Below are 14,419 nucleotides of genomic sequence, written 5' to 3' on the forward strand. Positions count from 1 at the left end.
CCCTCACCATCCCTGGCATCGCATTCCAAACACCTACCACTCTCTGAAAAAAACTTGCCCCTCACATCTCCTCTGAACTTCCTCCCTTTCACCTTAAGTGTATGCCCCCGAGTATTAGACATTTCAACTCTGGGAAAAACATTCTGACCGTCAACCCTATTTATGCCTCTCAATTTTATATAGACTTCAGTCAGGTCCCCCTTAAGCTTTTGCTGCTCCAGGGAAAACAAGCCTAGTTTTTCCAACCTAAAGTTCGTACCCTCTAATCCAGGCAGCATCCTGGTAAACCTCTTCTGCACCCTCTCCAAAGCCTTCCCGTAACGTGGCAACCAGAATTGAACTCAATATTCTAAGTGCAGCCTAACCAAAGTTTTATAAAGTTGCAACATGACATCCCGACTCTTGTACTCAATGTCCTGACCAATAAAGGCAAGCATGCCATACGCCTTCTTCACCACCCTGTCTTGTGTGGCTGCTTTCAGAGAGTTAATGACCTGAACCCCAAGATTCCTCTGTACATCAATGCTGTTCAGGATCCTGCCATTAATTGTATACTTACCCTGGACATTTGATCTCTCAATGTGCAGCACCTCACACTTGCCTGGATTAAATTCTGTCTCCCATTTCTCCGCCCACATCTGCAACTGATCTGTATCCCACTGTATCCTTTGACTTCTACACTATCCACAATTCCAACTAACTGTGGCTTGTGAGGCCATTCCAGAGGGCAGTTAACAGTTGTCCACTTTGCAGTGGGTCTGGAATCACATGTAGGCCAGACCAGGTAAGGACAGCAGATTTCCTTCCTAAGGAGTATTAGTGACCCAGGTGGATTTTTCCAACAATTGACAATGGGTTCACTGTCACAGATCATTAGTCCAGGCGTCTGGATTACTAATTTTTAAAGTAAAACTTACTAATTAGTCACAAGTAAGGCTTACATTAACACTGCAATTAAGTTACTGTGAAAATCCCCTAATCCGGCACCTGTTCGGGTCAATGCACCTAACCAGCTACATCTTTCAGACTGTGGGGAGGTTACTGGAGCATTGGAGAAAACCCACACCGACACAGAGAGAATGTGCAAACTCCACAGAGACAGTGACCCAAGCTGGGAATCAAACTGGGTCCCTGTCACTGTGAGGCAGCAGTGCTAACCATTGTGCCACCCACAATCTAGTGACATTACCACCGATGTCACAGTCTCTCCCTACACATATAATGAAATATTTTTGAACTGTTGAAATGTAAGCAATAGAACAGTTTAAAAAAAAATCAAAATCCGTCTGATAGTTTGCACTCATTACTGCAGTGTTAGAAAATGTATTTTGATATAAACAGCATGGAATCTGTACGCACGAGAGGATGGACATGATACAAATGCACAAACAACTCACCCTGACGTGCTGTGTACTCATTGTCCTCAATCAACCGTGCCAATCCAAAGTCAGCAATCTTGCACACCAGATTGTCTCCAACCAGAATATTGGCCGATCTCAGGTCCCTGTGGATGTAGTTCATCCTCTCAATGTAGGCCATGCCTGCAGCAACCTGTTTCAATCCCAGTCCAAACACAAGTCAGTGAATGAGGGTGCGAATAAAGGCCGATGAAGAAACAGTTTAGGAGCTCTCCCGAGGTTAGACCTTACCTGCGCTGCCATATCCACGAGGTTGGGTAACTTCAAGACTCTTCCTTCCCCGTCTTTTAGGAAATCTAGCAGGCTTCCTGGAATATGAGAGAACGTGTTAAAGGCTTCCAGCGGTAATCAGTAACGTCACAGCTAGGTGCTAACTTTAGTGAAACTGACATACCCGAGCAGCATCTGTGCAATTTGGACAATGTTGATGCCAGACTTGCAGTGAAATTTAACATGCATTTATATAACACCTTTACTGTAGTAAGGCACTCTGGACGCTTCACAGGGGTTTCATCAGACAGAAATTGACATTAAGCCACAGAAGCAGATATTAGGGCAGATTGCCAACAATGTATGAATGGAATGTCATTTTGGGGTCAAATGTAACACTCAGGTCGCAAACGTCCTGTATCAGCTTCAGACAGTTGCTGAAAAGAGGGATGGAGCTGTGGGCTAGATAATGGACAAGGACTGAAGCCAATGGCTCCTTCAGCCTTCTCAACATCTGAGTTGGAGGGAATTATTGCTCTATGTCTTTACAGAAAGACCAGCTACTTATTTCCATACACTATTGTCGAGTTACCAAATTCACGCTTTGATACAGAATTCCAAGTGGATTTCTAAATATGGCCCAAGGCTTTCATGAATGTAGTGCCTCTACTTATAGATACGTCCGTGTCTGTTGGCACCATCGCTGTAGAGAGTGTGAGGGACTGAATTTTCATGCCCCACATGAAAACTGATGAAAATGTACTCCCTTTGCTCTATCGGCACGCAAACGCTCACAGTAATTAAAGAAATAACCCAATCCACGGTGTGATTTAACATCAAACCTCGCACTGACATGGAAAAGCGATACTCTCTCTATGGGTTCAGTGGGTGTTTGTGCTGTGTGTCGTCACACTGAGACACAGAGAGCGTGAGGAATGATGCTTCATTAAATTCCCGCTCATCAATTCAAGCAGTGTTGCAGTGTTGTGGAAAAAGTCATAAACCTAAGTGTTGCTAAGCAATCAATAAGTGAGCAGCATTCTCACAGCCTGGATCTAATAATCCCCTCCCTGCAAGTGTAAGTGAGTTTATTACCCAGCTTAAAATGGAACTGGAATGGACTATGGTGCAGAGTGGGTTAAAATTGGGTCCAGACGCTCCATAAAGGAACAGGGTATGGATGCTGTAAAAATGTGGTTGACCCTTCAATGGAGGGCAGTTAGAGAGGGACAATAAATGCTTGGCCCAGCCGGCAACACCCACATCCCGTGAATTAATTTAAAGAGAGGTTTGACAGGTTTTCTAAACTTGCGATTGAGAAGCCATGTATCCCCAAGAGGAATCAAGATAACAATACTTGGCTTGTAGTGCCCAAGACACATCGCAAGGCCGGAAACATGAAGGCTATTAACAGAGGGATTTGTTTAACAAAACGAGCTGCAAAAGGAAATATATCCTTATAATTCAGAGACATTCTTGGAGTCTTCAGATTTCATCTTGCTGCATCCCAATACAATTTTTTAAATTAATTTATTTGATTTATTATTGTCATGTGTATTAACATACAGTGAAAAGTATTGCTTCTTATGCACTGTACAGACAAAGCATACCATTCATAGAGAAGGGAACAAGACAGTGCAGAATGTAGTGTTACAGTCATCGCTAGAGTGTAGAGAAAAATCAATTTAATGCAAGGTAGGTCCACTCAAAAGTCTGACAGCAGCAGGGAAGAAGCTGTTCTTGAGTCGGTCAGCATATGATCTTAGACTTTTATATCTTTTTCTCAATGGAAGAAGGTGGAAGAGAGAATGTCCGGGGTGTGTGCGGTCATTAATTATGCCGACTGCTTTGCCGAGGCAGCAGCAAGTGTAGACAGAGTCAATGGATGGGAGGCAATGAAGGACTAATGGAGATTTACTAACATGCATAAAAACTAGAAGCAGGAGTAGGCCATTTGGCCGTTTGAGCCCGCTCCGCCATTCATTATCATCATGGCTGATCATTAAATTCATTATCCTGATTCCACCTTTCCCCACCCCCCCATATCCCTTGATCCCTTTAGCCCCAAGAACTATATCTAATTTCTTGCTTTGTCTTCAGATACTTTCTGTGGTAGTGAATTCCACACATTCACCACCCTCTGGGTGAAGAAATTCCTCCTCACCTCTGTTGTAAAAGGTTTACCCCTTATTCGCAAACTATGACCCCTAGTTCTGGACTCCCCACCACCATTGGGAACATTCTTTCTGAATCCACCCTGTCTAACCCTGTTAGAATTTTATAAGTTTCTATGAGATCCCCTCTCATTCTTCTAAACTCTAGTGAATATAATCCTAACCGACTTAGTTACTCCTCATATCTGCCATCCCAGGAATCAGCCTGGTAAACATAGGACTTAATCAGATCGAGGGTTACAAGTAAGCCTAGTAGGTAGAGATAAGATCAGCGCAACTTGTGGGCTGAAGGGTCTGTTTGTGCTATAGTTTTTCTATGATTCTAAACCTTTGCTGCACTTCTTCCATAGCAAGGACATCCTTCCTCAGATAAGGGCACCAAAACTGCACACAATACTCCAGATGGTCTCACCAACGCCATATATAATTGCAGTAAGACATCCCCATATTCAAATCCTCTCACTGTGATGGCCAACATACTATTTGCCTTCTTTACTGCCTGCTGTACCTGCGTACTTTCAGCGACTGATGCATAAGGACACAAAATCTTGCTAAGTGAATATCCACCTCTCTCAATTTACACCAATTCAAATAACAATCTGCGTTTTTATTTTTGTTCAAAAGCAGATAACCTCACATTTATCCACATTATACTGCATCTGCCATGCAGATGTCCACACACACAACCTATTCAAATTATACTGGAGCATCTTTTCACATTCCTCACAGCTCACCCTCCCTCCCCAACTTTGCATCATCTACGATTTTGGAGATAATACATTTATTCCTTTGTCCAAATCATTAATATATAACAAACAGTTGGGGTCTGAGCATAGATCCGTGTGGAACCTTACTCATCACTGACTGCCAATTGAAAAAGACCTGTTTGTGCCAACTCTTTGCTTCCTATCTGCTAACCAGCTTTCCATCCATCTCAAGACATTACCTGCAATCCCACGTGCTTTAACTTTACATGTCAAATCTTCTGGAATTCTTTGATGATATAACTAACTGAATTGATCAGGGAGAACTGGTTAATGTATTTTATTTAAACTTTCAGATGGCTTACGACAAGGTCTCATGTAACAGATTACGATGTAAAGTTAAAGCACGTGGGATTGCAGGTAGTGCCTTGAAACTGATAGAAAGCACTGCTACTCCTCAGTGCCAGGAACCTGGGTTCAATTCTAGCCTCGGGTCACTGTCTGTGTGGAGTTTGCATGTTCTCCCCGTGTCTGCATGGGTTTCCTCCGGGTGCTCCGGTTTCCTCCCACAGTTCAAAGCCGTGCAGGTTAGGTTGATTGGCCATGCTTAATTGCCCCTTAGTGTCAGGAAGATTAGCAGGATAAATATGTGGGGTTACGGGAATGGGGTCTGGGAGGGATTGTGGTCGGTGCAGGCTCAATGGGCCGAATGACCTTTTTCTGCACAGTAGGGATTCTATGGTGCCTTTATTCTTTTAGATTCATCCACAGCCTGGTTACAGTTTCAATTTTAACTCCAGCATCTTTTGTGGGGACTAAGAAGCTTTCCAGATGTTCAGGCTCTGGATGGCAGCTGCATTGTCAGCAGAGAGGGGGTGGGGGGAGCTGGGAGGATCAACACATCCTGGTCAAACTAGATGTGCGGCCAATCATCAGAGTGAGGAGAGAGAGAGAGAGAGAGAAACCACCAGAACTGTAAACCAAAGACAGAGTGAAAACACTTGGTCAGGAGCCTCTCACTAATGGGAAAGGAAAGTAGAAACCTCCGTCATTGTAACCAAGTCTGCTTATTTTGAACTGGAATGTTTTCCTTTTAACCAGACGAACATAATTAGCCCACACACCACTGCAAAGCTCCATAAAAACATTACTCAAGCTCATTCAGCACCAGAGCCAGTCATTCCTTTCATTTCTTAATGTAGTTCTGGTGCACTTTCTGAAACCCTCCTTATCTCATGCAGATTTAATTACTTTTACAGGGTTTCTGCAATCTCAGCAATCATGTGTCACACACTGTTTGCTTTTTCCGTTTCAAGGGAGCGTGCTAGACGAACATCATTTCCCTTTCTCACGCAATCAGCATTGCTTCTTTCTTTCCCTGTGCTGGCGAATATATATCTTTAATTTTCACCCACTAGTTCCCGGCTGCGAGACTCTGAGTAGTGCGGTCAATTCCACTTCAATACGCTGAACATCTCTCAAGGCCCTCAGGGTGAGCCCTAGTGAGTTGTCCCTCTGATTTGACACCCCTCGATGAGAGGAACCGCTGTGGTTCCTCCGGTTGTTGTCGCAGTGATCTGAAAGCCTTCAGCCCGTACCCAAAACCGCCCTGAAGGCCATCGACGCGTTGCCCAGTCTCAGTGCTCTCGCAGCAGAGTCTACAATCATCTTTGAGGAATCTCATGGAGACTTATAAAATTCTAGCAGGACTAGACAGGGTAGATGCAGGGAGGATGTTCCCGATGGTGGGGGAGCCCAGAACCAGGGGTCACAGTTTGAGGATTCAGGGTAGACCATTTAGGTCAGAGGTGAGGAGACATTTCTTCACCCAGAGAGTGGTGAGCCTGTGGAATTCATTACCACAGGAAGTAGCTGATGCCAAAACATTGAATGTATTCAAGAGGCGGCTGGATATAGCACTTGGGGTGAATGGGATCAAAGGTTATGGGGAGAAAGCAGGATTAGGTTATTGAGTTAATGATCAGCCATGATTGTGATGAATAGCAGAACAGGCTCGAAGGGCCGAATGGCCTTCTCCTGCTCCTATATCCTAGGTTTCTATGTTTTCCAACTGCCCAGTTTTTGATGGTTTAGCTTGCAACAAGAGATTGCCCCACAGTCACCCGTGTTTGTACAGAGCAAAGGTGGTGGCAATTCTGGGAGGACCAGTACCGCCTAACAGGAGAGAATCTCTCTCTCAATAAATCTGGATGAGAGGAAGTGACTTTTCTCGTCACCATATCATAGGAAGAACGTAATTGCTCTGGAGAGAGTGCAGGGGAGGTTTACAAGAGGGAAAGCGATGGCCTAGTATTATCGCTAGACTATTAATCCAGAAACTCATGGGGACCAAGGTTCAAATCCTGCCATGGCAGATGGTGGAATTGAATTCAATAAAAAAACCTGGAATTAAGAATCTACTGATGACCATGAAACCACTGCCGATTGTCGGAAAAACCCATCTGGTTCACTAATATCCTTAGGGAAGGAAATCTGCAGTCCTTACTTGGTCTGGCCTATGTGTGACTCCAGAGTCACAGCAATGTGGTTGACTCCCAACAGCCCTCTGAACAAGGCCTACTAGAGATGGACAATAAATGCTGGCCAGCCAGCGACGCCCATATTCCACGAATGAATAAAAAAAAGAATGTTGCCAGAGCTAGAAAAGTGTAGCTATGAGGAAAGATTGGATAGGTTGGGGCTATTTTCCTTGGAACAAGAAGGCTGAGAGGTGACTTGATAAAGATTTACAAAATTATAAGGGGAAGAGGTAGAGTTGACAGGATAAAATTGTTTCCCTTGGTGCAGAATTCTAGAACCAGGGGACATGGACTCTAAACTCTTTTACAACGTACCTGGATTTGCACCTTAAGTGCTATAAGCTGCAGGGCTTTGGGCCATGGGAAGGAAGGTGAGATTAGAAAGGGCACCCAGGTGTCCTCGGGTTGGCATGGACAGGATGGGCCGAATGACCTCTTTCTGTGCTCTGACTTTTTTATGGTTCCACAATCAGCTGTAAAAAGCCCTCAATGTTGTGCTGTCCTGTGAAACCAATCTAAAACCCATCTAACCTACACTATTCCAGTATCATCCGTATGTTTATCCAATGACCATTTAAATGCCCTTAATGTTGACGGATCCATTACTGTTACAGGCAGGGTATTCCACACCCTTACTACTCTGAGTAAAAAACCTACCTCTGACATCTGTCCTACACCTATCACCCCTCAATTTAAAGCTATGTCCCCTTGTGCTAGCCATCTCCATCCGGGGAAAAAGGCTCTCACTGTTCACCCTATCTAATCCTCTGATCATCTTATATGTCTCTATTAAGTCACCTCTGAACCGTCTTCTCTCTAATGAAAACAGCCTCAAGTCCCTCAGCCTTTCCTCATAAGACTTCCCACCATACCAGGCAACATCCTGGTAAATGTCCTCTGCTCCCTTTCTAATGCTTCCACATCCTTCCTATAATGTGGAGCTATTTCAGAAAGAGAGACAACACTGTAGAGAAAATGAAAGCAATTCAGTACTCCACTTCACACGTCAAAGGCGAGCAACAGTAATCGATGAGTTATTTGCTTTGACAGATTTGCAAGGTTCGCCAGTGACCTTATAAAAGTGCTTATGGCAGCATTGTGTAGATATCCACTGTAAGTGCTTAAGTACTGCCTTTTGAGACCAATGAAATGGATTATTTAATGTGCAGGGTCTTCTAGCTATTTGCCTTAACCCTTGGAAAGTATTCCCTCACTGCCTTCACGATACATTCAGGCTTGCCGGTCACATACAACTTTCCTGCCCATGGATCTACCTTGCAGTAAGTTGATCTTTGGCTACATCCCAGCTATGACTATAACACGATATTCTGCACCCTCTCCTTTCCTTCTCCATGCACAATACGCTTTGTCTGCGTAGCACGCAAGAAACAATACTTTTCACTGTATGTTGATACATGCAACATAATTAATCAAATCCTTTTCAATTCAGAAGGGTGGGTGAGTGGTAACAATGCTGGGAAATGAACGTTGGCCATTTTATCCAATTATTGTATTGTGCTCGAGACTTGAAAGATCTGTAAAAGTTTTGTTCCACACTACTGTTCCAGTAATGAGCTAGATTTTATATGATCATAGAATCCTAACAGTGCAGAAGTGGCCATTCGGCCCATCGATTCTGCACCAACTCTCTAATAGAGTATCTTATCCAGGCTCTCTCCCCGGCCCTATTCCTGTAACTCCAAACATCTACCATGGCCAATCCATCCAACCTACACATCTTGGGACACTAAAGGGCAACTTTGTATGACCAATCCACTTAATCTGCACATCTTTGAACTGTTGGAGGAAACCCATGTAGACATGTGGAGGATGTATTTTTACAATAATCGTGATTGTCATCATTGGACTTTTACTTCCAGATTTTTACTGAATATAAATTTCACCATCTGCCATGATGGGACTTGAACCCGGGTCTCCAAAGCATTACCTGGGATCACTGGATTATCAGTCTAATAACACCACGTCACAGCCTCCCCTAATATTTCCAGCATTTTCTGCTTCTATTGCTGGTTTGCCTAAGGTTAGAATGAAGTGCGTTGGGGTCAATCTTCCCCAGCCCAAGGTTTGAACCACAATTTCTTGGGTCGCAGAGGGTGCTGGGTGCTTCAAACACGCTGCTGGGGGAGGACGTGGAAGCAGATACAACAGCGAGTTTTAAGGGGTGTCTGGACAAACACACGAAAGGATGGGAATAGAGGGATACAGTCCCCGGAAGGATAGGGGGTTTTAGTTCAGTCGGGCAGCATGGTCAGGCTGGGGGGGCCGAAGGGCCTGTTCCTGCGCTGTAATTTTCTTTGTTCTTATACCCTGGAAGGTGCTCTTTTAGCAAAAAAATAAACAGGCAGTTTCTCACTGAATTGATTGATGATATTCACCTCCAGTGAACCTGGGCAGTCAATTCCGCAGCGTCTGTGTAGCACGGTTAAATTCTCAGCTTGAATCCATAGCCTCTGGTTAGAGTTTGGGATTATCGCAATTTATTAGACATGTTTGTCTGTACATCTTGGAATCATTTTTAAAAATCACACGTATGAGAGCAATAGCTCTTCAACTGTGGCTACTGACAGTAATCCAATCTCCCGTCCCTTTCCCCCATTTCTTTTCATAATCTTAGCCAATTGCCTAATCAATCTCCTTTTCCATGATGCTCCAGTGAAAGTTTGTCAGTTTTCCCTTGGTGCAGAATTCTCCAGTGAACGTTTAGCACTGCCTGTGGAAGAGCACAAGACAAAGCACTCAACTCAAAAGGCTCCTCTCAAGTTCGCTGTCCAAAGGCAGGTTGGACCATCACCTCGACGCCTGGTAGGCAAGGTAACATGTCCCAAATCCACTACAGCCAGAATGGTGACTGGATCCCATGCTCCTGGCACCAAGCTGATCCAGCTGTTATGTGTTGTCATGGCCGAGTGGTTAAGGCGATGGACTAGAAATCCATTGGGGTTTCCCTGTGCAAGTTCAAATCTTGCTGACTAGGTATTTCTCTGTGGGTGGCACGGTGGCTCAGTGGTTGTTAGCACTGCTGCCTCACAGCGCCAGGGACCTGGGTTCAACTCCCAGCTTGGGTTGCTGTCTGTGCGGAGTTTGCACATTCTCCCTGTGTCTGTGTGGGTTTCCTCTGGGTGCTTTGGTTTCCTTCCACAGTCCAAAGATGTGTGGGTTAGGTGCATTGGCCGTGCTAAATTCTCCTTCAGTGTAGCCGAACAGGCACCGGAGTGTGGTGACTGGGGGATTTTCACAATAACTTCATTGTAACCTACTTGTTAATGTAGTCATCCTGCCAAAATTTAATAACAAATCATTTCTAATGTCTCGATTTTTCTCCCAGATTGTACACAGCAGTGATCTGAAGATTGACATTAGGTTCTGGGAGACGCCAGGCTGATCCAGGAGGGTTGGCAACCATAAATCTCTCTGACTTTGATGAGGTCTCTCCTAAACTTTTGTTCCTTGGAGCTTCTTCAGTCTTTCCCCCCAATATTGAGACTGCCTACTCCCTGGTGGCTTCGCCTCAAGCCTTCAAACTCAGGGCAATGTGACGATGAGAATTACATAAGCTAAGTATGAAAGTAAGTGCACTGGCACAGCAGGCAGTAAAGAAGGAAAATGGTATGTTGTCCTTCATAGCAAGAGGATTTGAGTATAGGGATAGGGATGTTTTGCTGCAATTGTATACGGCGTTAGTGAGGCCACACACCTGGAGTATTGTGAGCAGTTTTGGTTTCCTTATCTGATGAACAATGTCCTTGCTATAGAGGGAGTACAGTGAAGGTTTACCAGGCTGATTCCTGGGATGGCAGGTCTGTCATATGAGGAGAGACTAAGCCAGTTAGGATCATATTCACTGGAGTTTAGAAGAATGAGAGGGGATCTCATAGAAACTTACAAAATTCTAACAGGGCTAGTAAGGGTAGATTCAGAAAGAATGTTCCCAATGGTGGGTCAGTTCAGAACTAGGGGTCATAGTTTGAGGATAAGGGGTAAACCTTTTAGAACTGAGGTGAGGAGAAATTTCTTCACCCAGAGGGTGATGAACGTGTGGAATTCATTACCACAGAATGTAGTTGAGGCCAAAACGTTATGAGATAGAACACAGAACATAGAACACTACAGCACAAACAGGCCCTTCGGCCCACAAGTTGCGCCGATCACATCTATATCTACCAAGCCATAGAACTATCTGTAACTCCCAATGCCATTAGATCCCATATACTCGTCCAGAAGTCTTTTAAAAGACCCCAGTGAGTTCGCCTCTACCAACACCGATGGCAGCCAATTTCACTCACTTACCACCCTTTGAGTGAAAAACTTTCCCCTAACGTCTCCTCTGTACTTGCTTCCCAGCACCTTAAACCTGTGTCCTCTCATAGCGACCATTTCAGCCCTGGGAAATAGCCTCTGAGAATCCACCCTATCTATTCCTCTCAACATTTTATAAACCCCTATCAGGTCACCTCTCAACCTTCGTCTCTCCAGGGAGAAGAGACCTAGCTCCCTCAACCTATCTTCATAAGGCATGCCTCCCAATCCAGGCAACATCCTTGTAAATCTCCTCTGCACCCTCTCAATAGCTTCCACATCCTTCCTGTAGTGAGGCGACCAGAACTGCGCACAGTACTCCAAGTGGGATTTTGCGAAGAAATTGATTATAGCTCTCTGGGCTAAAGGGATCAAGGGATGTAGGAGGAAAGCAGGATCAGGATATTGAATTTGATGATGAGAGGGGTTAATAGTGAGACACCATTTGACAGGATGGACAGCTGTTCAGGCAGAGGTTGCCACTCACTGTGTGATTAAGGGCAGTGTTCTGGATACTCCCACGCCCTCCCAGCCAAAAAAAATTGCATTCTTCCTGAATAAACTGATGTTGGAGACCTAAGATTGGCACTAAGGGCCAGGAAAAAAGTCAACTCGTCCTCTTGATGACAAATCCCATTTATCAAAAAGTCGCTAGGTAATGCTTCTCAAACCCTCCTGCTAGTGCTATTTGAAATATTGCAACTTTCACATTTTATTTCACATTTAGAGCTATCAGAGAGTATCTTGACAGGTCCTGACACAGAGCTCACAATAACAAACAGAAATGTTTATTGCAAATTCCTTCAGCTACCTGACTATCCTACCTCTCCCTGGGGCGTATCCTGTGCCTTCCAAAAGCAATTGAGTATCATGGCATACATTAACCAACCAATGTGTTACACAGAAAGCAGCAGCAAAGGTCTAACCTTGTCATATATATTTATCAGATAATGTCCCAAACAATTCCTCAAAATAAGGGAAGTTTGACATACTTGGTTTGGTTCCTTCTTCAAGCCAGATTTGTGGAACAGAAAGAAAGCCATTCGGCCCATCAAGTCAGTGTCAGAATGGAATTTCACATTTGTATCATTCTGGCTGTGTTTTTTTTAAACTCCCTGATAGATTGTGACTGGGCTCGAGGGGACTGCCTTCAGGTCAAAACTCGACAACTTTATTTATTTATTAGTGTCACAAGTAGGCTAACATTAACACTGCAATGAAGGTAGTGTGAAAATCCCCTAGTTGCCACACTCTGGCACCTGTTTGGGTACATTGATGGAGAATTTAGCATGGCCAATGCACCTAACAAGCACATCTTTTGGACTGTAGGAGGAAACCCATGCAGACACGGGGAGTATGTGCAGACTCCACACAGACAGTGACCCAAGCTGGGAATCAAACCCGGGTTCCTGGTGCTGTGAGGCAGCAGTGCTAACCACTGTGCTATTGTAGTGCCATCATTATCTGCTCCTAGCTAGGAGATCTAGCTTTGTGATTTTGACATGGCTAAAGGGATCAAGGGATGTGTGTGGGGTGGGGGGGGAAAATCAGGATACTGAATTTGATGATCAGCCATGATGAAAATGAGTGGTGCAGTAGGCTCAAAGGGCTGAATGCCCTACTCCTGCTTCTAGTTTTTATATTTCTTTGAAGCATTTCAACTCTTAGCTGATGCTGCTTTCCCTTACAAATATGGATTTTGAAAGCATAACCTGCATTGGCCGGAAGGTTACATTAGAATTGTAACCTGCCCCAGTTGAGTGACCTTGATGCACATTTCCATTCTAGTTCCAATTAATGGAGCTGGATTATGTGTTTGGAAGCTCAAGAACCAAGGGGTCACTTCATAGAATCCCTACAGTGTAGGAGGAGACAACTCAGCCCACCAACCACAATCCCACCCAGGCCTTATCCCCACTTATTTACCCTGCTAATGCCCTGACGCTAAGGGACAATTTAGCATGGCCAATCAACCTAACCTGCACATCTTTGGACTGTGGGAGAAAACCGGAGCATCTGGAGGAAACCCATGCAGACACAGGGAGAATGTGCAAACTCCACACAGACAGTGACCCAAGCCAGGAATCGAACCTGGGTCCCTGGCACTGTGAGGCAGCAGTGCTAACCACTGTGCCACCGTGCCATCCCCAGTGTTCGCTAGGTTGAGAAGCCTTTGTGCTTAAAAAATTAGTGGACGGAATTAAGTATACAATGTTTTATATAAAATAAAAGCAATGTATAGAATTACAGAACATTTCTTGATCAACGTGGATTTTGAAAGCAACCGATTCTTTTGTGTTTAATATTTTTGTCAATCTTTCTAATTTTGGCTTCAAGCTCGAGATAATTCCCTCACGCTACTACTATGAATTTTCCTGCTCCGCCAGGCATGGGAATTGGAGTAGGCAAGGGGGCGGACCATGGAAAGGTCTGTTGACCTCGGGTGGGATTTTCTAGTTTTGGGGCTGCCCTCTTGTTTCTGCAAACGGTCAATGAAAAAGGAATAGAGAGACGCACTGAAAGCGTTAACTCCAGCATGCAACGACAGGGCGATTGTACCTTTACTCATGTACTCGGTGACGATGTAGATTGGCTCTTCCGAGACGACAGCGTAGAGCTGCACCAACTTGTCATGTCGCAGCTTCTTCATGATCTGAGCTTCTTCAAGGAAGGATTCGGGAGACATGGTGCCCGGTTTCAGAGTCTTCACAGCAACTTTCGTGGCCCCATTCCAAGTTCCTGCGCCCAAGCCACAAAAGAAACCAAAAAGAAAGTGGTTCAATTTACACAAATTCAAAACCATTAAAGGAAATGAAATGACGACAAGCTGGTGACAAAAGCAAAAAAAAGACTAAGTTTCTAATAAACGGTTTGGTCAGTTCTTTGAGTTTCATGCGACAGGCCAGTTATTTTGCTCACACATTGGCTTTGAGGAATTTTTCAGCCAGACTTTACATGCCTTGTCACTAACTTAGGCGACTGATTATTAGCAAACACATGCAATATCTGAACTAGGCGTACACTACTTTAAGCTAGGCTTGGTAGTAAAACTGATG

General features: G+C 44.4%; 1 protein-coding gene and 1 non-coding gene across 4 annotated transcripts in view; one reads left to right on the forward strand and one right to left on the reverse strand.

Annotated features, from left to right (window-relative positions):
- LOC145345188 (tyrosine-protein kinase Fyn) overlaps positions 1-14,419 on the reverse strand; it is a 282,549-nt gene that overhangs the window by 24,792 nt on the left and 243,338 nt on the right. For all 3 annotated transcript variants that reach the window (XM_080192923.1, XM_080192922.1, XM_080192924.1), the window contains 3 exons: positions 13,923-14,102; positions 1,650-1,726; positions 1,398-1,551 (listed from right to left, as the gene is read on the reverse strand). In XM_080192923.1, the coding sequence (XP_080049049.1) occupies positions 1,398-1,551; positions 1,650-1,726; positions 13,923-14,102 (411 nt within the window). The remainder of the gene's footprint in view (positions 1-1,397; positions 1,552-1,649; positions 1,727-13,922; positions 14,103-14,419) is intronic.
- On the forward strand, positions 9,960-10,041 carry trnas-aga (transfer RNA serine (anticodon AGA)). The gene has a single exon. It is a non-coding gene; the product is annotated as a tRNA-Ser (tRNA).

The sequence above is a fragment of the Carcharhinus amblyrhynchos genome, chromosome 7, assembly GCF_965287045.1.
Source record: "Carcharhinus amblyrhynchos chromosome 7, sCarAmb.v2.hapA, whole genome shotgun sequence".
Taxonomy (NCBI): domain Eukaryota; kingdom Metazoa; phylum Chordata; class Chondrichthyes; order Carcharhiniformes; family Carcharhinidae; genus Carcharhinus; species Carcharhinus amblyrhynchos.